Source organism: Anabrus simplex, chromosome 9 (assembly GCF_040414725.1).
Source record: "Anabrus simplex isolate iqAnaSimp1 chromosome 9, ASM4041472v1, whole genome shotgun sequence".
Taxonomy (NCBI): Eukaryota; Metazoa; Arthropoda; class Insecta; order Orthoptera; family Tettigoniidae; genus Anabrus; species Anabrus simplex.
The window spans coordinates 79801916-79826246 of record NC_090273.1 but is presented as its reverse complement, the minus strand read 5'-3'; the positions used below and the strand labels follow the sequence as shown (position 1 = coordinate 79826246).

Sequence of the window (24331 nt, the reverse complement as noted above, 5' to 3'; positions counted from 1 at the left end):
ATGTTATACCAATAAAATTAGAAATGGTAACATCACAAAATTCTGCCTTTTGCTCTATGGCTACGGGGTCCTTGGACATGCATAGGATATGCTGAAGGGGCCTCAGACACAAAAAAATTGGGAAGCCATGGCGTAGGCCAGGGATGGCGAACCTATGTGAACACTATGTCGGTGGCACACCACATGCACATATTAATGGTTTTATGTACGTCTTGTACTATAGACGTGCATCGTATACTCAGTGTTTCAGGTTTAAGAAATAAATTCCAAAAATTAAATTCTAGTTCCATTTGGAAGTGTATTATGGCAACACTGATAGCTCCGGAAGTCAAGTTACATAAATGTCAGATGCAGCCGATGAGCCATTCGCTCACCACATCAGTCAATTAGTGAAGTTTTGCTTGTTTGTGGTTGCCTGCATCACATAATTATTCTTAGGGAGTAACTATTTATTGTTTTGAATTTTGTAAGACAAACAGTTTCAAAACCTCATATTGCAAAAATGAATGAATTTTTTGAGTGGTTAGATATTGGCAGTTTAGAAATGGAGTTGAATTTCAAGAAAGCAACAGACAGCTGAGCAAATTCGTACAACTAAGTGAAGCACTGTGCTGTTGATGGTGAATAACTTTCTCCAGAAGCTAGAGAACTTAATACTACAACAGTGGAACAGCCTCCCACAAATAATGTTTTTGGCCATGAGAAAAAAAAAGCTATAGCACTACTTACTTTGCGAGCAGCTGTTTTCTACAATGAACGTCATTTAGTCAACAGTTAGAAACCGTCTTGGTTCAGATCTAAGTATTTCTCATGTGTTATTGAACACAACAAGTTATGAACCTAATATAAATGACATGGCTACTAAGTATTTTTGAGGTATTGGCAAAATACGACCATGAAACATGCATTACAATGTATGTATGTTTAAGTAATAACGTATTACAAAATATAATTTTGAATTAGGGATGAAAGTCGGTGATGGTGGTGGTCGTGCAGGGGCAGTTGTAGCCATTACAAACGAAAATAACAAGTGGTACAGTAGACGGTTGAGAATAATAAACCAGACTTAAAATGGCACACTAGTTGGGAAAGGTTTGCCATCCCTGGCCTACGCTATGATGAAACATAAGCAAGATGTTATTTTCATGCCTGGTTCCTGACAATCATCTTAATAAAATGTATTTAATTAACACACAGACTGACAAGAAGAACAATAGAATGGCAACTTAATCACTAATGAAATCAAAACTAAACCTAGTTAAATATTACACTATGTCATAAGAAAAATATTGCTTTAAAAACAAAATCGCCATAATCAAAACTCTAGTCAAGGACTATCACATGGACGTCGAGAAAGGAGAAATAACCATTTGGTGGGGGTGGTGATAGTTGTGTTAACTGGCAAAGCAACAGAATTACTAGCGCTACAGTTGTACAAGTTTGTGATCAGTAAATTATAAACTTACCTTATGGTACACATTTTAGTAAGCTCATAAACTGCTTCAAAGCCATGGTTTACACTCTGAGACAGCAATTGAGCAAATTCTTGATTGTTGAAGATTTTTAGTGAACATCCTGGAGGAATTTTACAAACTGTGCTTGGATGAAATCCATGGTGATGATTGCAATTTCGGGACTGAACAAAGATGGCACTATCAGATTTGTTCTGTGCATAAACTTCTCCACCAATATATACAAGCTGGACACCTGAAAATTCCACCAACATATGTACAAAATGCAAAAAATATAAATTTTAAAACATACAAAAATTAAAATGGTTATCATAAAACCAACACACAATATACACTAAATCTCCTTTTAAACAAAGCAATCTGCATCTAACTGCTTCTATGCTAAGAACAAGATACTTTAACCCATTTGAATCACTGAACGAACTGTGGTCGTGTGCAAAGTTTTGGCGCATGAATCAAACAATGAGCTCAGCTCTCAATGACGAATGTGTTGCTTATCTCTACTTGGCATAAAATAAAGTCCACGATCCTGTCTGCGGCGGTTAATCTCAAGACTCGCTGGGTGGATTTTGATACGATTTTCACTTTTCTATTAAGCATTTCTACAGAGAGGTTTATGTAAAGAAACATTCACGTATGACCAAAGGAAGCCAAGTAGTAACAATTTCAGGGAGGCAAGTCGAAGAAAAAACACAGTATGTGCCTTAATGTTACAGTAACGATGTAAGTGAAAGAGTTTGCAGTAGAAATTTAAAATTTAAAAACAGACTTTTAAATTAATTAGTTAATTCTTAACCCCTACTCCTTTCCTACTATGACTGCTGGGTATGTATAATACACGTCAAAACACTGGTAAGTGAAGGAGTTCAGGGTCTTGGACAAAGATGTGTTCAAGGAGATGCCTAAACGAGATGGAAGTAGTACTTGAATATATTGAGAGAAAGAATCATAATCAAGTATTTGTCAACAAAGCTGAAGTCAATAATAAATAGAAGGAAGGATCCACCTTTCAATACTCTGGCACCACGCCTTGATCAACAATTACACAATCAACGAGCAAAACCAACTAAGAGAGATCCGTTCATGTATGTGAAGGACCATGAAGAGGATCTAACCATCATTGTAGTATACGACGACTATATTTTGATGATACATGAGAACTCCGAGAAAATATTCAATTTGAAAAATCACCTACAGGAGTCTTTTGAATAAAATAATCGGCGAAGAGAAGCGTTATCTGGGGAGAGACTTCTACGTAGATGATGCCAAGATTATGTTGAATTAGAGGATGTACATACAGGACATCCTGCATCGTTTCAACATGTCCAGACCTACCATCGCTAGAACAAAGCTCACCAAGGCCGGTGTATGAACCAGTTAAGTTGGTAACGAGCCAAACTACTGCAAACTCATTGGATCTTTACTGTATCTTTCAATATCTAAAAGACCTGACAAAGCCCATACAGTTAGTTTCCTCAGCCATTATGACGACTGCTTTGGAAAGTCTTACAAGATAGCAGCAAAGAGAATTTTTCTTTTTACAATGGGCATTATGTCGCACTGACACAGATACGTCTTATGGCGACGATGGGATAGGAAAGGGCAAGGAGTGGGAAGGAAGCAGACGTGGCCTTAAGGTACAGCCCCAGCATTTGATGTGAAAATGGGAAACCACGGAAAACCATCTTCAGGGCTGCCGAGAGTGAGGTTCAAACCCACTATCTCCCAAATGTAGCTCAGAGCTGTGCGCTCCTAACCGCATGGCCATTTGCTCGGTAAAGAGAATTTTGCACTATTTAAAGGACATTTTGGACTTTGGGATCAGTTGCGGGCTACGTGGGTGCAGATTATGGAGGGTCAATCGGTGACAGATGCTCGTTTACTGGATATATCTTTATTATGAATGATGGTCCTGTCATACGCATACCTGCCAACTTTTGGAAAGGGCTATCAGTAAAACTCACGTACAGCAAACTTTTTTTTTTTTGCTAGTTACTTTACATCGGACCGACACAGATAGGTGTGCCAGACGCACACGAAACAGTGCACAACGTGCTCCGGAGTAGCACACATCAAAATGTCAACAGCGGCAATACTTAACATGTCCAACAACATAAAAGTGGAGAAGGAGCCTTCACACTAATCATATAACGTACGATGTCACAAAATCAAACAACACGTCACGATATTTTAATTAAAATAGATAACATAAAGACTGAGGGAAGCACATCGCAAGATTAACGAGCTACTTACAATTTTACACAAATACTATTAAGCATTTTTATACAATGTTTCCTAGCACAATTACAATCCTTAATATGGACTGCAAGTATGCCATGCAACAGCTCTAAGCCAAACAACAGTGTACCTGATAGATAAAGTTTCATTCAAATGTAGATCGACAGAGTTTTATATCATCTAAAATAATACAGACAATGAACTTGATAATACTTCAACATAAGTGTTAACATCATAGTTATGACATTAGTAGACAAACACGACTGACCATATGATATAATATAGTATCGTAAGTACAAAACAGAAATACGTCGTATGAACTTACCTGTGCCTCAAAAATGATTTATCAACTCAGTTATAAGTTTTAGTGTAGAACAGTGAACATTTTAAATCCAAGAACATTGTATTTTATACATATATCATCCATGTACAGAATAGTAGAATTTAAGTCTTAATTCTCATATCATTTAACTTGACAACTGTTTAAGTCAGGAAGAAGAAACTGTAAATAGAAAATGCTTCTATTTATACTATGTGACATTCTTCATTGTATTTAGTGATGTTTTAATTATATGTTATGTTAACCAGTTGAGGATGACCTTCACACGGGTCGAAACCGGTCCTTTACAATAATAATAGATAAAAAAAGTACTGATTATGTGGAAGCTTCAAAACTTCATATTTGTGAATATTAAAATCAATAGGGGAATAAAACAAATAGATTATGACGGATAGATCTTATGGCGATGATGGGATAGGCAAGGGCTTGGAGTGGGAAGGAAGTGGCTGTGGCCTTCATTAAGGTACAGCCCCAACATTTGCCTGGTGTGAAAGTGGGAAACCACTGAAAACCATCTTCAGGGCTGCCGACAGTGGGGTTCGAACCCACCATCTCCCGGATGCAAGCCGACAGCTGCGCACCCCTGACCACATGGCCAACTTGCCCGGTACAAAATATCTAATGATTTTGGACATACCCAGGCTTAGATGGTGTCCACCTTTTCAATACAATTTATTTTTGTTTACAAATAGAATTTTTACACTAAGATCGATTTGGCTGTTGGGACATGTTTCGCCCTAATTTAGGGCATCATAAGCCAGTTTCTCGGCTCAAAATCTTCAATTACAACCAGAATTCTGATTACAGTATTTTTTAAAAATTTCTTGTCTAACAATACATAAGAGTACCCATTTGACTAGAATAACTACCTGTGTTAAGAAGGAAGCATTGAGACAATGTTAATCCTTAAATAAAAGTTCTGGGATACACAAAATAACTATGAATTAAACACTGTTGAATCACTTGGGTAGTTACACTGACTGACAGAGCAAATGCAACACCAAGAAGGAGTGGTTCGAAAGGGATGAAAGTTGGGGAAAAAACAGAGACGGCACGGACGAATAATTGATGTTTATTTCAAACCGATATGCAGGTTACACAATGCGCACGGCATCGACTCAGTAGGATGTAGGACCACCGCGAGCGGCGATGCACGCAGAAACACGTCGAGGTACAGAGTCAATAAGAGTGCGGATGGTGTCCTGAGGGATGGTTCTCCATTCTCTGTCAACCATTTGCCACAGTTGGTCGTCCGTACGAGGCTGGGGCAGAGTTTGCAAACGGCGTCCAATGAGATCCCACACGTGTTCGATTGGTGAGAGATCCGGAGAGTACGCAGGCCACGGAAGCATCTGTACACCTCGTAGAACCTGTTGGGAGATGCAAGCAGTGTGTGGGCGGGCATTATCCTGCTGAAACAGAGCATTGGGCAGCCCCTGAAGGTACGGGAGTGCCACCGGCCGCAGCACATGCTGCACGTAGCGGTGGGCATTTAACGTGCCTTGAATACGCACTAGAGGTGACGTGGAATCATATGCAATAGCGCCCCAAACCATGATGCCGCGTTGTCTAGCGGTAGGGCGCTCCACAGTTACTGCCGGATTTGACCTTTCTCCACGCCGACGCCACACTCGTCTGCGGTGACTATCACTAACAGAACAGAAGCGCGACTCATCGGAGAACACGACGTTCCGCCATTCCCTCATCCAAGTCGCTCTAGCCCGGCACCATGCCAGGCGTGCACGTCTATGCTGTGGAGTCAATGGTAGTCTTCTGAGCGGACGCCGGGAGTGCAGGCCTCCTTCAACCAATCGACAGGAAATTGTTCTGGTCGATATTGGAACAGCCAGGGTGTCTTGCACATGCTGAAGAATGGCGGTTGACGTGGCGTGCGGGGCTGCCACTGCTTGGCGGCGGATGCGCCGATCCTCACGTGCTGACGTCACTCGGGCTGCGCCTGGACCCCTCGCACGTGCCACATGTCCCTGCGCCAACCACCTTCGCCACAGGCGCTGCACCGTGGACACATCCCTATGGGTATCGGCTGCGATTTGACGAAGCGACCAACCTGCCCTTCTCAGCCCGATCACCATACTCCTCGTAAAGTCGTCTGTCTGCTGGAAATGCCTCCGTTGACGGCGGTCTGGCATTCTTAGCTATACACGTGTCCTGTGGCACACGACAACACGTTCTACAATGACTGTCGGCTGAGAAATCACGGTACGAAGTGGGCCATTCGCCAACGCCGTGTCCCATTTATCGTTCGCTACATGCGCAGCACAGCGGCGCATTTCACGTCATGAGCATACCTCAGTGACGTCAGTCTACCCTGCAATTGGCATAAAGTTCTGACCACTCCTTCTTGGTGTTGCATTTGCTCTGTCAGTCAGTGTATTTAAATTCAGTCTTATTGTCTATTAGGGCCTGCCTGACCGAGGCGGTAAAGGCGTGCTCGGTTCGCCTGGAAGGACATGGGTTTGCATTCCTGTCAGGAAGTCTTAAAATTTAAGAAATGAGATTTCCACTTCCGGAGGTGCATATGGCCCTGAGGTTCACTCAGCCTACACCAAAAAATGAGTACCACGGTAATTCCTGGGGGCAAAGGCGGCTGGGCGTAGAGCTAATCACTTTACCCCATCAAGTGCCGAGGTTACGGATAGTGGAAGCCCTTACCTTCCACCCCTCCAAGGGCCTTCATGGCCTGTACATAGATGACTTTGCTTTGCTTATTGTCTATTAATATGATGGTTCTTCCTTGGACAATATGTATTACTTTAACATTGTTCTATAACAATTCAACATTTGTGATTGTTGTATATACTTTTAGAATTATTAAACATAATGTTAAATTAGTCATTGCATGTTGAAAATGTATTTTCGCTGTTAGTTTCATGTTAACAACTCTTAAATTACTTATATCTACGTGCGGACCCAACTGCCGGGTTAACAATGTAACCAGACCTTCAAAATCAGTGTAGGGACTGTTATTTTTTGCAATATGATAAGATGCCATGAACAATGCATTCAATGCTGTAACATATTAGCATTAATTTTCTTTACACACTTCGCTAAACGTGCTGAAATTTCCGTTTACCTGAAAATTGAAATTTAGACGTACTTTTAATGTTTGACCTATCATTGTCTTGAACTCCATAAATTTCACGCTGGTCATTGTCGTCCTGAACACTACAGTTGGCACTTCCGTCGGCACATCCAGACTACGGTGGTATGGGCATGTGATGAGGATGGAGCCTACAAGAACAGCCAAAATAAATTTGGAAAAAGAGCTGCAGGGGAAAAGACCTGCAAGAAGACCTAAAACCCGATGGATGAACATGACCAAGGTTGATCTCGTTACCAGAGGATGGACAGGAAGAAGTGGAAGAGGCTCATTAACAGTACCTGGGAAACTGGAACTGTACAATGATTGTAGTGGGGATGATGAAGAGGGGGAAAAAGTAGGTTTGGTATTCGAATTTGTTGTTCTTACGTGTAGTAGTGATATCTAAAAAGTTTATAGATTTATTGACCTCATCTTCTCTAGTAAACCTTATGTTTTGATCTAAGCTGTTCAGGTATTCTAAAATATTGACACTACTGTTAAGTTCTTGATCTATTATGGTAAATGTGTCGTCCACATATCGTACCATAAGTTTAGGCCTTGTATCTTAGATAATATTTTAGTGTGTTCTAGATGAAAATGAAAACCTACAACCTGTTTTCCAGTCATTGACCGGGTCAGGGATGTAATGAATGAAGCAGATATAGGCTGTTAGTACGATGGGGTCGCCACTCCCAAAGTGATTTATTAATGAATGATAGATGTTATGAAATGAGAATGGAGAGTGTTGCTAGAATGAAAGATGACAGGGAAAACCGGAGTACCCGGAGAAAAACCTGTCCCGCCTCCGCTTTGTCCAGCATAAATCTCACATGGAGTGACCGGGATTTGAACCACGGTATCCAGCGGTGAGAGGCCGACGCGCTGCCGTCTGAGCCACGGAGGCTAGTGTGTTCTAGATGATCCATATAAATATCTGCTAAACTGCCTGAAATCAGATCCCCCATGGATAATCCCTCTGTTGATAAAATTTCCCATTAAATGTGAAAAAATTATTGTCTAGCACAAAATTTAATCTATATATATAAAATAACGTGTCCTGACTGACTGACTGACTCATCATTGCCGAGCCAAAACTACTAGACATAAAGAAATGAAATTTTGAAGATACATTTATATTGCAATGTAGGTGCTCACTAAGAGAGGATATTTGGATATTCCATTGCTAAGGGGGTGAAAAGGGGGTGGATTTTAAAAATGGGTGTATCAATATCTCAAAAACTTAAAAGTTTAAAGGCGTGAAAATTGGTATTTGTAATCTTCTTTAAAAATAAGGAAACACTTATTTTTTCTTTCCGGAAAATTCCCTGACGGGGGATGAACACAAGGTGAAAAAGAGGTTGAATACCTTTTATGAGGATACTTAAATCTCAAAAACTGAAGATGTTATAATAATGAAATTGGCATCTGGAATCTCCTTTAACAATAATGAAACTTGCATATTTTTTGTTTGTTTTTGGAACATCTACTTAAGAGGGGGTAAACAGGAGTGACAAGGGGGAAAACAGGAGTAACAAGGGGGTGAATTTCAAAGTGAGTATATCCACAATATATATCTGAAAAATATAAGATGTTACAGACGTAAAAACTGTTACTTGGAATCTCCTGTAAAAAAGTATACGAACACGCATAATTTATTTTCTGAACATCCACTTAAGGGAAGTGTTACAGAGGGTGAATTTTTAACATGAGTATATCTACAGTATATCTCAAAATCTTAACATATTACAGATGTGAACATTGGTATTTAATCTCTTTTAAAAATAAAGTAACAGGTATAATTTTGTTTTTGGAAAAAACAATTAGGGACTACAGAACGGGGGGTGTGTAAAATGACTGAGAAAGGGGGTTGAATTATTTTTATTAGGATACTGTTATCTCCAAAACTGAAGATATTACAGGCGTGAAAGTTCGTAAGTGCAATCTCCTTTAAAAATAAAGAAACATGTTTTTTTTTTGTTTTCGGAAAATTCACTTAACGGCGTTGTAAAAAGGACTGAATAAGGGGTTGAATTCTTTTATGAGGATAGTTATATCTCAAGAGCTGAAGATGTTACAGACATGAACATTTGTATTTGGAATCTTCTTTAAAAATTAAAAAACAAGTATTTTTTGTTTTCGGAAAGTTCACTTAAGGGGGTAGTAAAAAGGACTGAAAAAGGTGTTGAATTCCTTTTATGAGGATACTTATATCTCAAAAACTGAAGATGTTACAGACATGAAAATTTGTATTTGGATTCTCCTTTAAAAATAAACACGTAATCTTTTGTTTCCTGAAAATTCAATGAAGGGGAGGGAGATAACTGAATTGAAGAATGAGTTGAATTCTTTGTTTGAGGATACTTATATCTCGAAAGCGAAGGATGTTACAGATGCTAAAAATGGTATTTGGAATCTCCTTTAAAAGTAAAGGCACACTTATTTTGTGGCAGGGGAGAGAGGGGGGAATCAACTTAAGGGGGTGTAAAAGGAGTTGGTTTCTTTTTATGAGGATACAAATAAGAAGTGGACTTAAAACAAGGAGTTTTTGACGGGGGGGGGGGGGGGTGAGGAATGATGACAAAAATATGCATTTATATGAAACCACTTGAACTATGAAGTTAAAATTTCAAATGATATCCCAGGTGTTAAATAACAGAAAGTTTGAAACAAATTTAACCGCTCGGAGAGTTAACTGGAGGTTAAGATCCGAACAAATTTAACCGCTTGGGGAGTTAATTGGAGGTTAAGATCGAAAACAAATGTATTCATTCCTTCCTCCGAAACGGCTAATGTATGAAGACAACATTCCAAATGGCGGTATATATTTTAAATCATAGGTGTGAAATAGGAAACATTTTTAACGCTCCACCCCCTGAAGTGTTAAATGAGGTTAGCTCTGTAAACAAAATTATTCATCCCTCCAAAACAGTTTGACGTACAAAGTTGTAATTATATGAATGGTGGTGGTGGTGATTATTGTTGTTTTAAGATGAAGTACAACTAGGCAATCATCCTATATATAACACTAATCAGAGGGAAAAAATGGAAGGGATCCGACACTTCGAAAAATGAAGATATCGGCCACAGGAAGACAAGGGCCACGAAGGGCATGAAAATCAAAGACTTCCTAGCCCTCGCAAACCTAATAGCGTCGGGGTCGGAAAAGAACAAGAGTTGACCAAGAGAGGTCGGATAGGATAGATGAAAGTGAGGAGCCTGGCACAAGTAAGTGGAAGCAATCCCAGGACTCAGCTAAGTGTCCCGTGGTCGCCAACCCATGCTCCAAAGTTCAGAGCCCCCTTTTGGTAGCCTCTTATGACAGGCAGGGAATACCGTGGGTGTTATTCTACCCCCCCACCCACAGGGGGATGTAATTATATGAGAAGGGTCTTCTTTCATGTCCTAGGTGTAAAATATCGTATACTTAAAAATATTTCTCCCCTGAGTGGTTTAGGTGGGGGTTGACACTCAAAAACACAATATCCATTTTTCCTAAACCGTTTCAGGTACGAACTTAATTTTGTTATGAAGAGTGGTCTTCTACACCCTAGATGTTAATAAATATTTAAAAACATTCCCTCCTTAATAAAGTATTAATTCTTCCATTACTGTTCGACGTACAAAATCAAAATTTCACATTCAAATTTTTTCCGTACAGGGTTCAAATGAGTGTTAGATCAGAAAATAAATAATCATTTCCCCCAAATTGTTTGACGTATGAACTGAGGGCGTATTTTACAGGCTCAGCTGACAGCGGACTCTCCAAAATGTAAAACTTTGAATAATAACTTAAAATTTAAAACCGTAACGAAGCACGGGTATCTTGCAAGTATTTAAATAAAGTCATTTATCTCAAGATTACTGAGATATCTATTCTTAGTTAGATTTTCTTTAATAATGTTAACTGTTTCTTTGGTTGGGATATTTGAGTACATGTTAGTTATATTGAATGAACACGACGTGATTAGGCGGTATTTTACATTTTTGTAATTGTTCCCAAAACTCTATAAAATTTCTTAATGGGGAAGGGTTGTTATGTTTATAATGTTTTTTAAAGAAACTGTGTATGTATCTTGATGTCTTGTATGTTGGACTATTCTTACTACTGATAATAGGTTTTATACGAATTTCAGCGTTATGAATTTTAGACAAAGCCCTTGCCTTAGGAATGATCAGATTCATATTAATTAACTTTGTGTTTCATGTTCGGATAGTAAAAAAGGATTTATCTGAGAAAAAAGTTTCTGTTCTATCAATGTAATCCTTCTTATTCATTATGAATGTGGCTCCTCCTTTGTCGACTTTTAGTGACTATGACATCATTCTGTTTTATTTTAATCTGTAGATCTTTGCTTAATTTGTGGCCAGTGAATTTAGAATTTGTATTTAGTTCATTAGCCAAATTGGTGAGTTTTTTTCCATATTTCATGTCTTGTGTCCTTCAGCGATTGTTGTTATTGTTTGAAATAATAACAGGAAGTTATTTATTTAGTCTTGGTGATTTACATAAATTTGTTAACTAATAGTGGTACATGTTATGCCTTCCCTGAAGGCATCATCAGCCATAGTCTTAACCTTAAATTAAAAATAAGCGTCTAAATAACATGTAATAATGAAATGAATTTAAAATCTTGAGGAGATTTGAAGTAAAATAACATTAAAGATAACAATGATGGTTTAAAAAATACAACGTGATGAGATATAATAGTGGTAGTATTAACAACATTAACACAGAAGGCTGCTAAAATAAGTGCAATGAATAAAACAACAGATTGTTATTTGATTAGGTGGTTAAATAAATAACTTACTGTTATTATTTCAATCAAATATCATCAATACGGACCAAAAATGATATTTATTACATGTAATGTTGTTATTGTACCGGTTAGTACACCTCTACGCCGCACTTTTGAATTTTCCGCCTTAAAGTACTCCCCTACAGCAGAAACTCTGAACTTTAAAAACTGAATTATCTCAACAGTTTCTCAGAAGATGTCACTGTGTTAATTTCGAACTGCTTTTGTTTACTAATTATCAAGAAGTGTGGACATTCTCTGATAGATGTCTCTATAAAACTATGACCATGCACCCTGGTGCGAAGTGGTAGAACTTTATTTGAAGACATTTCGTATTCATAAGTTTGTTCTTTCATTTGTGGGTTGGCAATATAAATCTTTCTTTCCCCCAGTTTTGAAGTTAGCCAATCAATAATTTCTGTCATTAATTTTCAGCCAATCATGTCTTTCTTCTCCAATTTCGATGTGTAAATTTTAGTCAGCCAATAAACGCCTGTGGGTGTGTCTTAATTATTCATGAAAGGCCTTGAATCTTCCACGAGGGCATAAAACTGCTGATTTTCTCGGCTCTTTGCCACTTCAACAACATCTAGCTTAGTGTATGGAAGTATAGCAGGGGGAGGGTAGCGCCTCTTCCTTCGGGCAGCAGCTCTTCAACAAAGGTAATGGCCATTTAACATCTTTATTTCTTGCTAGCTCAGCAGTTTAACCCTCGGGGAAGGTCCGAAACCTTTTCAATGTAACCTACCTGTTTAAAAATGTAACTTAGTGCCAGCTTATGTAAAATTTTCTTATTACTTTAACTGTAAATCGGGGATAGAGGTTGCTTTACCCTCTCGAGCTCCCCTTCATTTCTGATTTGAGGTGACTACGTTTTCATAACCGATTTTCTAGTCTTAATGTATTAAAATTTTCTTATACGAGTCACCTCCCTAGTGTGGGAATAGCCCCTGTTTAATCGGCCTAGTGCCCCTTAGGTTTTACAAGTGTTCATGTAGGAGTGCAACTACACACCTCCATTCTGCTTTGCATTTTGGGCCATTTACTTATCCCATTCTTTTTCAACGAAGGCCCAGTAGGTTGGGTACAAGATACCCCTGTTTCTTTGTATATGTGCCTTGAGGGCAGTTGATAGTAATGCTGGTTGTTGCCTTTGATAGGTTCAGAAAATTGAGAGCGGGTTAGCTCTTTTATTTGTGGTAAAAGTGCCTCAGAGAGGCTTGAGATGTGAAGGTGGGAGCAAGTGCTCCATGTTATTACGGGTTTTCTGCCCTTTGGTAAATATGTGTTTGGGAGCTGAGAGCTCAGGAAATGTAAAGTGAAGGCTTGAAGGCTAAAGTTCTGTTATACCACCAAATTTTGTCATTCCTAGACTTAAATTTTGTTACTGGTACCTTTTTACTTGTTGTTATTGGTTAAAGTTGGAAATTCTATATCAAATCTGTTAAGCTTGGCTGTTTTGAAAATATAACCTTTAATGAAATTTTAATTCATTTCTCGGTTAGACCCATTCCAGCCCACACCTTCTTTCACCTCTGCTGTTCCAAGGGTAACCCCGTAACAGTTATATCATCCCTTTCTTTGTGAAAAGCAGGCCAGTTAAATTTTAGTCCTTTATTTAGTAATTTTGTTTCTTCTTCTGAAAACTGTACGTTCGATATGTTCACCGTGAGTGGAGTGTTGTTAACTATAGAGTTAAAAACAAAAAGTCTACATATGCTACATTTACATGTAATAACTCTAATATATATCAGGTTAACTCTAATATATATCAGGTATCAAACCAATTCAATAAACAAGATATAAAAATCGCATTAAAAACACAGAACACTAATCAAAGTTTGTTTGTAAACCACAACAGTGTTAATGTGAATAAAGATCAATCTTCAGGTTCAAAAATACATAAGCTAACTTGCTCTAATTGTTTCGCCTTGTACATCGGACAGGCTGGACGTAGTTTTCCAACAAGATATTTGGAACATTTCAATGCTAATAAACATAATAAATTTCTCAGCTATGAGTTTACACACACTTACACAACAATAGAACAAGATTCATCAATACTAAAAAACTTAAGAAAAGAAACTAATGAATGAATATGAAAATATCTACATTTTTATTGATTAGTAATTCAATAAAAACCTTAATTTGAATGACACAATAGACACGAAAACCCCTCTATACGATTTAATTCCACAATTACTAAAGATAATGAAAATAAAGGAGAGTACTTTTATAAACGTCAATAAGTCTTCTCTTAAAATAGTCCCACCCACAATGAATAATCCTCCAAGATCAGCCAATACACCATCCGCCTGCCCCTCCCCTTCCTCTAGAACACCCAATACACCGTCCGCCTGACCCTCCCCTTCCTCCCCTCTCCCGCAGACAGCACACAAATACAACACAAGGCAAGCAAGCTCAAGTACAGCCAGTCGATCTGGTAACGTCACCGAGACAAGCAAGCCGCGAGAGAGACAAGAGGGTAAGTGATAGATTCCAACGACATTCACTTTTAATATAACATCATTCATTCCCAATAGTGAAACATACTTTTTTCTTATTGTTACAGACATTCAATTCATCTCCGTTCTTCATACTGAAGATCCTGAATTCATCATTTATATGAACACAATGAGTAGCCCTCTGTTCGACTCTCTCCAACAACAGCAAAACATCTATAAACAACTTGATAAAAACCTTTTTATGTACTCATTTTACTCATATAAATCTGAATTTACAGAAGATGACACAGGATCGACAACATGACAGTTAAAATCAACGATTCTAAAGTTATTTAAATAAAATCGTTACAAAATAGCCCTTTTAAACAGAGAATGCAGTATCAAATAGGTCAATTTAGTCAACTATTTACAAATTTCAAACTGACAACATATGTAGGCATATCCATTTTACGTATGTTTTCTCAATGAGAGTTAACAGAAGCTGAGAAGTTAGAACACCTTAATAAAAAGTTTCTGAACATAAACATTAAAGTGTATCATCAAGAATACCTGTCCGAGGCAGAACCATCATATTAATAGACAATTTAAATAACTACCCAAGTGATTCAAAAGTGTTAAATTCATAGTTAGTTTGTGTATCCCAGAACTTTTATTTAAGGATTAACATTGTCTCAATGCATTCTTCTTCACACAAGTAGTTATTCCAGTCAAATGGGTACTCTTATGAAATGTTAGACAAGATATTTTTAAAAAATATTATAATCACAATTCTGGTTGTAATTGAAGATTCTGATTACATAAAATCAGCTTCATGGTCCGTATCACACTTCAATAGATTCACAATTAAGTATTTATTTTCCACCTAGTCGATACAATGATTGCTTAAGGCAATTTTTAATGGTCAAAAGTGGTACATGTTTCGTATATTATCAACATCTTCAGCCACATAACACTGTTTAGATGAAAAATGTATAAGATTGACAAAGTATTGAGTTATTTGTTTGTTTTAATCTTGTCAATCTTATGTTAATTTTAAGGACACTTCCTCTAAAGCATTACTTTGTCAATCTTATACATTTTTCATCTAAACAGTGTTATGTGGCTGAAGATGTTGATAATATACGAAACATGTACCACTTTTGACCATTAAAAATTGCCTTAAGCAATCATTGTATCGGCTAGGTGGAAAATAAATACTTAATTGTGAATCTGAAGATTCTGAGTCGAGAAACTGGCTGATGATGCCCTAAATGAAGGCGAAACATGTTCCAACAACTGAATCAATGTTAATGTAAAGATTCTATTTGTAAAGAAAAATAAATTGTGTTGAAAAGGTGGACATCTTCAAAGATTGTTTTGAATAAATATTATATCACAGCTCAATACAGACTAAGAAAATGAGATTTATAACATGTAATACACAATCTAGTCAACAATAATAATACTTCCGGGCTACAATATACAATAATTCATGTTTTAAGCAGGATAATTCAATGAAATCTTATCTACTTACATCATAGGCCAATGATTTGTAGATGAACATAACGATCAAGAAGAAATCCATGTTAAACAGCAGTAGGTGTGGTGAATATTGGTTTTGAGCATGCACAACAGGACTTCCTTGATAAATTTAGCAGATATGCCATAATTGAAAAAGGTTTTACATAACAAAACTTGTTTAACGTAACACAGGCAGAAATAATATAACACACACTACAAATCACATGCTAGTTCGTCTTTAAAGTTGAAGTTGTGGCTTCCTGCAAAAAGTCTTCAGAAATTGTTTTGTCATAACAGGGACCAGAACTCCTGGTCTTAGAAATAGAAATGGACTGCAGAGATTCATTGGGCATAGATGATCTGAAATATGTTCCATTTTTCTCCATACGGCTGAAAACAGTTCACATTCTGCATTGCTATGGGGTACGGTGAGAATAGAGAGCATTACTCTAGAAATTTGGTTATACTTAAGGAGTCCATCGGCTCCATGAATTCTTGATATATGTGCCCAAATGGAATCACTTACAGCATCTTGATTTGCAGCCAAAGTGTCATTTACCTGAAGAGCTGTGAATTGCCTCTGAAGCTCATTCACCACCTCATCTGTAGTTTCATTCTCTTCCTTGCATAATATGATAGGAAACGTTTCCAAGAAAAAAACAAATGGAAGAAAACTGTACATCTTCAGTTTTGTCTAACCTAGCAACTTGAGCATGCTTTAACACATCATCCTTGAATGGAACTTGTTGATGATGTAGTCACAGGCAGTACAAAAGTAGTTTCTCACTGATGAAAAGAAAAGAGATTTATCTGTATCATGGAGACCACTAACTATGTTTGAAGTCTGAATGCCAATAACTAACTCATCATCACTTCTTTGATTTTGAATCAAGTTGTACTCAACTTCAAGCAATGAGGAGCTTTTGACCATTTTGGGCTTAACAAACTTGGTGAACAACTACTTAACCAAATCTATTAGAAGTTCTAATAAAAAGTGAACTTGTGGGCAAGAAGTCTGAAGGGCAACATTGAATTTGTCAAATACAGGAATTGTCACATGAAGGAAAGTGCAAAGGGCCTTGTTCAAGTTTGAGGACAGGAGCATAAACAATTTTTCCTCACGTGTTGTAGCAGAAGTCTTACTTTTCAGGCTGGGTTTCTCACATCTGGAAGAATATGCTATTCTTTTAGGGGCATGTGTAGTAGCAGAATCAAGAATTCTCTTCTTCTGATACTCTTTGGATCCACTTTGTTCAACTCTAGGTATTCTGAAAGATGTCAAGCTTGTGGAAATGTTTAGGGTACATAATATCACTTCCCTTGAAGAAAGAAAGAAAGAAAGAAAGAAAGAAAGAAAGAAAGAAAGAAAGAAAGAAAGAAAGAAAGAAAGCAGCAGATCTCACTGGTCCAGCAGTCTATCCAAACATCTGCCTAAAGATAACCACCTTGTGCAAGTTCTGAAATTTCTGAAGGCGTTCTTTCCTTGTGACACTCTTCTCTAAGAAATAAAATATATCAACGAGGATCTCATCCACTTTTTAAGCGGTAATCTTTCAGGACCTTTTTCAGCTGCTAGATTCATCAGATGGCAAATTCAACCTACATGATGGCAATACCTGGTTTAACTTTCTTCAGAGTTGCTAAAACCTCATTTTTGTGTCCTATCATAACAGGAGCGTTGTTGGAGTAGAAAGCCACACAGTTTTCAATTGGTATGTTATGAGAATTCAGCTGTGATAACATCAGGTTACCTCCCTGTTGAGTCACCGTCGAGCGCAGGTATGGATAGCACAGTGCTCACTACTTTTTCCTGCGGAATATCACAGAATGTAACAATAGGATATAATGTGGCATTCGTTATCATTGCTTCCATCCGTTGCTAAAGAAAAGGGTCCATTCTGAAGGCACTTAACAAATTCAGATGATGCATTTTTTGCCATTTTATTTACAATGCATGTTGTTTTTATGCAACCACAGCTATATTTCTTAGCAATTTCTGGTGTGGAAAACATCATCTTAAATAAAGCACCAGCATGATCAGCCGCACTGAAGGGCACGTTGTGTTCCACGAAAAAGGAAGTAAACAGACACTCGGCCCTAATTATGTCATTGTCAACGTTTCCAGACTTAGCAAAAAAGGTGTAGATTTTCTTGTTATCTTCCTTCGATTTAACATAACTTGCGTGTTTACCGCACTCCACATGATAACTTGAATCCTTTTTTCCAACATGTGCAATATTAATATCACACCCACATACCGTGCAAAAACCAAAATTTTCTCCCTTTCTTGACTTTAGTATGCACAGAAAATCAACAGAATATGATTCTTTAAACGTCTGGAAGTACTGTGTCTTGTTGGATTTACTCCTGAATCCTACAATAGGAATATAGCGTATGAAAATGTCCGAGAACAAATGTCTCAATATCTACTGAAACATTGAAAGGAACCTGGATCACTGAACGTCACATAAAATTATAACAAACACCCAAGGCAGTCAAACACTTCATTAAAACATGCCAAAGCGCACGAAGTTTTAAACCATTAAATGAACACGACGCCAATCTCGTGAACAAAGAATACGCACATGGTAAAAAACACACACACATGGAACAAATGTAATTAGTCCAAATGAATACAGAAAATTGCAAAGCACGAAGTTATAACACAAAAACTCCAACACTTCATTAAAATATATCATAACCTTAAAAGGCCAAAACATCCAAGGAAAGCCAACTTCGTGAACAAAGAACATCACTCATGGGGTCAAAGTATATAGGTAGAGTTCGTGGTTTATAGCATTTAAAAATTAGTGATTTAGCGTTTTGTTTTTCAAATTTAGCATTTTGTAGCATCTAAACTTCTCAAATTTAGCATTTTGTAGCAAATTGGTTAAAAATAGGCATAATTTGCTAAATTGCACACACAACAGTTGGGAGTAAAATCATACTGTTTAATCACACATTGCTCGTCATGCAGTTTTGAATTCACTATGGAAAATAAGACAAACATCAACATAAGACTGCAAGAAGTATTAACGAACACACAGGAATATGTTTATTTTCAAATTTACAAACACAATTTCAAAGTGAAAAATACTATTCTGAACGTATTTATTTATCACAGTACAACACACCTACAAGGAAGAGGAATTTCAATGATGATTTAAGTACAACATGCCAATTATTTAAAAGGTGTCCTCCTTCATTTGAGACCGCCTATCAGTTACAATTATGTTGTACTTGCTAAAAAAAACTCTACATCGACACTGTTCGTAGAGGCCTAAATGCACAGAAGTGCTGCCAAGGCAAAGGAAAGCCTGCAAAACATTTTTTTCTTCTTCAAGTTTTTGATTCAGAGTCGGCACATCAATATAGGCTATCTGTATCCTTACATAAAAATGTCCCGATTTGTGACTTTCGGCATGCTGTTTGATCGTCACTTCGCTTCTACCCATGGCTAACAGACAATAAAATAAATCGCTACCGTACTTTTAAACAGAACTACTACTCATCACCAACGTCAAGAATAACCGACTAAGATAAAGGGTCAGCACACAAAGAGAATGAACGTGGTGCTTGAAAGTGTATTTGCTGTTTGACTGACTGGTCTTTGCAGTGCTCTTTAGCCAGTGAAAGAAATTCCACACATTGAATGATTTAACCCTTTGGCCTGCCATTACTTGTGAAAGGAAATATTCCCTTACATACTATTTATTTTTTCGTCACTTTAACATAAATTTGATTAATCACATAGCCTACATAAGCAAAGCAAAGTGAGCTTTTAGCTCGTCTATAGTAACAGGAAACCAATGATTTTGTTCGTAGGTATTACTGGTTTCAAGGGAAGCAGATTAATTAGCAAGAAATGTAGAGGCATAGGTATTGGTTTCCTTAGTAACGTGATCCCACAACTGCGGGGTTAGAAATTCATTCCCTAAGTCCATTTCTTTCGGATTTTTGCCCAACCCCCTCCTCACTATAGAGTGAATTTCAAAAACTGGTTTACATGTTACAGAAAGAGGCTTATTGTCAACAAGATCATAATTCCAAGTATCATTTTACTAGACTTCTCAACGGGCGAGTTGGCCGTGCGGTTAGGAGCGCGCAGCTGTGAGCTCGCATCCAGCAGATAGTGGGTTCGAACCCCACTGTCGGCAGCCTTGAAGATGATTTTCCGTGGTTTCCCATTTTCACACCAGGCAAGTGCTGGGACTGTACCGTAATTAAGGCCACGGCCGCTTCCTTCTCATTCCTAGGCCTTTCCTGTCCCATCGTCGCCGTAAGACCTATCTGTGTCGGTGCGGCGTAAAGCAACTAGCAAAAAGAGAAAATAGCTTCAGGTATCATCTGACATCAATCGGTTAGGCTGCAAAACAAAGAGAATAAATCTCTCCGACCAGCTAACTGCGATAATGAACTTATAGATGTTCCGTGCACCAAGACGGAAGTGTCCGTCAAAACATGTTACCGCTTTATGATCGCAATGGGCGCCTAATAATTATTTCTCCTGAAATAAATAACAACATCTATATCTTATTTTAAAGAAAAATGCAGAGTTTTTAAAAATATATGTTTATTTCGTATAAAACTGAGAGTTTCGCATCTATTTCGCAAAAATTGTATAATTTCACATTTTGAACCAATTTCGCATTTTATCGCGAATTCGAAATCGCTAAAAACCACCCGTACGGGTCATATAAGATGAAGGCACATACACTGACAAAGTTTCGGCATATTTCGCATTTATCACAAATGCTAAAAATCACAAACTCTATATATAGGTTAAATCACAAGCGTACGGAGCAGAAAAAAGAACTTGCGGAGCGGAGCCTGTCGACACCTAAGATTCCCATAGAAGAACTATTATCCTAGCTTTAAATTCAATTCCAACTGCGACACAAATATTACACGGTTGAAAGTATCAATCATATCAAACAATGAGTTATCAACTATTGTGGACTTGCCTTCGACCCATGCAAACAATCGATTGTATGGAAGTGGGGTGATTATCAAACGTTACTATTTCATTTTTTCCCCTGCGAAATCGTTGAGTTATCAACTATTGTGGACTTGCCTTTGACCCACGCAAACAATCGATTGTATGGAAGTGGGGTGATTATCAAACGTTAATATTTCATTTTTCCCCCTGCGAAATCGTAAAATGACACCGTCATAAAACTGTAAAATGCTGCAATTTCCATAAATTTTATGGGTAAACTGTAAAAGTTGGCAGGTATGCATACAGGATTCTGGGAAGCAATGCACGGTAGCCGAGGCAGAGTATATGGCACTCAATGACACCAAAGAATTCGTCCATCTTGGACATATTTGGATGAGTTTGGAGCAACTGATGTTAAGATGATACTGTATAACAAATTCAGTGTTTATAAACAAGCCACATATCCTGTTTTTCGTGCTCAAACAAGTACACAGATGATCGTCGTCGCTTTGTCCACCTAATCGTTCAATCTGGAGCCATTAATTTGGAGCATGTATAGCATCTGGGAACATGCCAGCTGATACACTGACAAAGGCCTCGTCCAAACCAAAACACCAACAGTGTGTGCAACTTTTGGGATCATCAAGACTGAGAGTTGAACTACAGATGGTCTCGAGGGGAAGTGTGGGAAATACCTACAGAACGATTCAAATTAGCCAGTGATTCATTCCATGAGATTCCCGACCAATGTCACCATAAGGCACAATTCACAATGAAGTCAGTTTTTATTGCTTTTTTTGTGTTTCAACATTCACTTCTATGCATTTTTTTTAAATTGTACCTAACATTATTGCTGAATATATGTTTATAAAAGGTAAACAGGACTGTATTATTTACTGTGCAATAAACTGTCACAATTTACAACAACAACAACAACAACAATAATAATAATAATAATAATAATACACTGACTGACAGAGCAAATGCATCACCAAGAAGGAGTGCTCAGAACTTTATGCCAATTGCAGGGTAGACTGACGTCACTGAGGTATGCTCATGATGTGAAATGCGCCGCTGTGCTGCGCACGTAGCGAACGATAAATGGGACAAGGCGTTGGCGAATGGCCCACTTCGTACCGTGATTTCTCAGCCGACAGTCATTGTAGAACGTGTTGTCGTGTGCCACAGGACACGTGTATAGCTAAGAATGCCAGGCCGCCGTCAGCGGAAGCATTTCCAGCAGACAGACGACTTTACGAGGGGTATGGTGATCGGGCTGAGAAGGGCAAGTTGGTCGCTTCGTCAAATCGCAGCCGATACCCATAGGGATGTGTCCACGGTGCAGCGCCTGTGGCGAAGATGGTTGGCGCAGGGACATGTGGCACGTGCGAGGGGTCCAGGCGCAGCCCGAGTGACGTCAGCACGCGAGGATCGGCGCATCCGCCGCCAAGCGGTGGCAGCCCCGCACGCCACGTCAACCGCCATTCTTCAGCATGTGCAAGACACCCTGGCTGTTCCAATATCGACCAGAACAATTTCCCGTCGATTGGTTGAAGGAGGCCTGCACTCCCGGCGTCCGCTCAGAAGACTACCATTGACTCCACAGCACAGACGTGCACGCCTGGCATGGTGCCGGGCTAGAGCGACTTGGATGAGGGAATGGCGGAACGTCGTGTTCTCCGATGAGTCACGCTTCTGTTCTGTCAGTGATAGTCACCGCAGACGAGTGTGGCGTCGGCGTGGAGAAAGGTCAAATCCGGCAGTAACTGTGGAGCGCCCTACCGCTAGACAACGCGGCATCATGGTTTGGGGCGCTATTGCGTATGATTCCACGTCACCTCTAGTGCGTATTCAAGGCACGTTAAATGCCCACCGCTACGTGCAGCATGTGCTGCGGCCGGTGGCACTCCCGTACCTTCAGGGGCTGCCCAATGCTCTGTTTCAGCAGGATAATGCCCGCCCACACACTGCTTGCATCTCCCAACAGGTTCTACGAGGTGTACAGATGCTTCCGTGGCCAGCGTACTCTCCGGATCTCTCACCAATCGAACACGTGTGGGATCTCATTGGACGCCGTTTGCAAACTCTGCCCCAGCCTCGTACGGACGACCAACTGTGGCAAATGGTTGACAGAGAATGGAGAACCATCCCTCAGGACACCATCCGCACTCTTATTGACTCTGTACCTCGACGTGTTTCTGCGTGCATCGCCGCTCGCGGTGGTCCTACATCCTACCGAGTCGATGCCGTGCTCATTGTGTAACCTGCATATCGGTTTGAAATAAACATCAATTATTCGTCCGTGCCGTCTCTGTTTTTCCCCCAACTTTCATCCCTTTCGAACCACTCCTTCTTGGTGTTGCATTTGCTCTGTCAGTCAGTGTAATATAATAATAATAATAATAATAATAATAATAATAATAATAATAATAATAATAATAATAATAATAATAATAATAAGTGCTAGTAAAACAGATGCCCTATCTTAATGAGAAAGAAAACACATTCTAGTTTCTTGTTGATACCAGAAAATATTGCTTAAACAAATCGAGGTGATAGAATTTTGTCCCACAGGAATTCTTAGTGCTAAATATAAATGGGGTGCTTCTAAGGTTACATGTATAGTGCATGTGACTAACAGGAAGAAAAGATGTTCTTTTATCATGTGTTGTCAGTCCCTTAACTTTGCCAGGGTTGTACAAAATGTAATTACAGTCTGTTCGCACCAACACTTGTGATACCTCAACCAACGGCCGAGCCCATGGTCACGCACGCTACACCCTTTTAGCTCGTCGATGATATTGAATGTTGTACCGTTTTCATCGTCCTGATAACGGAATAAAGGTTGTCATACGACATTAAAAGTTTGCCATGCACGGTAATGAGATCGCGAAGATTACGTAATTGGGCCATACATCTGAAAAGAACGCATATATTAAGTGAAATAGGCCGTGATTTCAGAATATATATAATACGAACATATAAAATCAAGGAGGCCATGCACGTGACGGCAAAGATGTTTATTTGGCGAAATAAGTATGCCTAGATCACGGAGTGACACGGAAAGTTATAAAAGATCCATGCGGCCGTGACAAAAATAATAGAAGGTTTTTAAAATTGTTAAAAAAGAAGAAGTAGGTGACCAATAAAAAAAAACGGTTACGCAAAACTACGTAAATTTATCCACGAGAAAAAAATAATCCTCAATAAAGAAGAAGGGAGATATTGCAGTTATTACGGGCCGAAGAACCTGCACAGCGAAGAAATATTTGAATTACACCTATATCTGAAGAAATATCGTGACGGAAAATCAGAGCAAGTTGAAAAATATCCGGACAGTAGTCGGAGTATAGACCGAAGGCCGTTACAATTGAATCAAGTCGAGTTTAACGCATTATAGGTTGATTAGCTGGACAAAAGAAATTTTTAGAAAGCTAACTTGATCATTTTTACCTGTTAAACTGTCGCAAGGAGTTAA

At 38.6% G+C, this 24331-nt stretch overlaps 1 protein-coding gene across 3 annotated transcripts in view; it reads right to left on the bottom strand.

Moving 5' to 3' along the window:
* The window catches only part of Mad (Mothers against dpp), a 126821-nt gene that overhangs the window by 13475 nt on the left and 89015 nt on the right, over positions 1-24331 (bottom strand). For all 3 annotated transcript variants that reach the window (XM_067154005.2, XM_067154006.2, XM_067154004.2), the window contains exon 7: positions 1467-1707. In XM_067154005.2, the coding sequence (XP_067010106.1) occupies positions 1467-1707 (241 nt within the window). The remainder of the gene's footprint in view (positions 1-1466; positions 1708-24331) is intronic.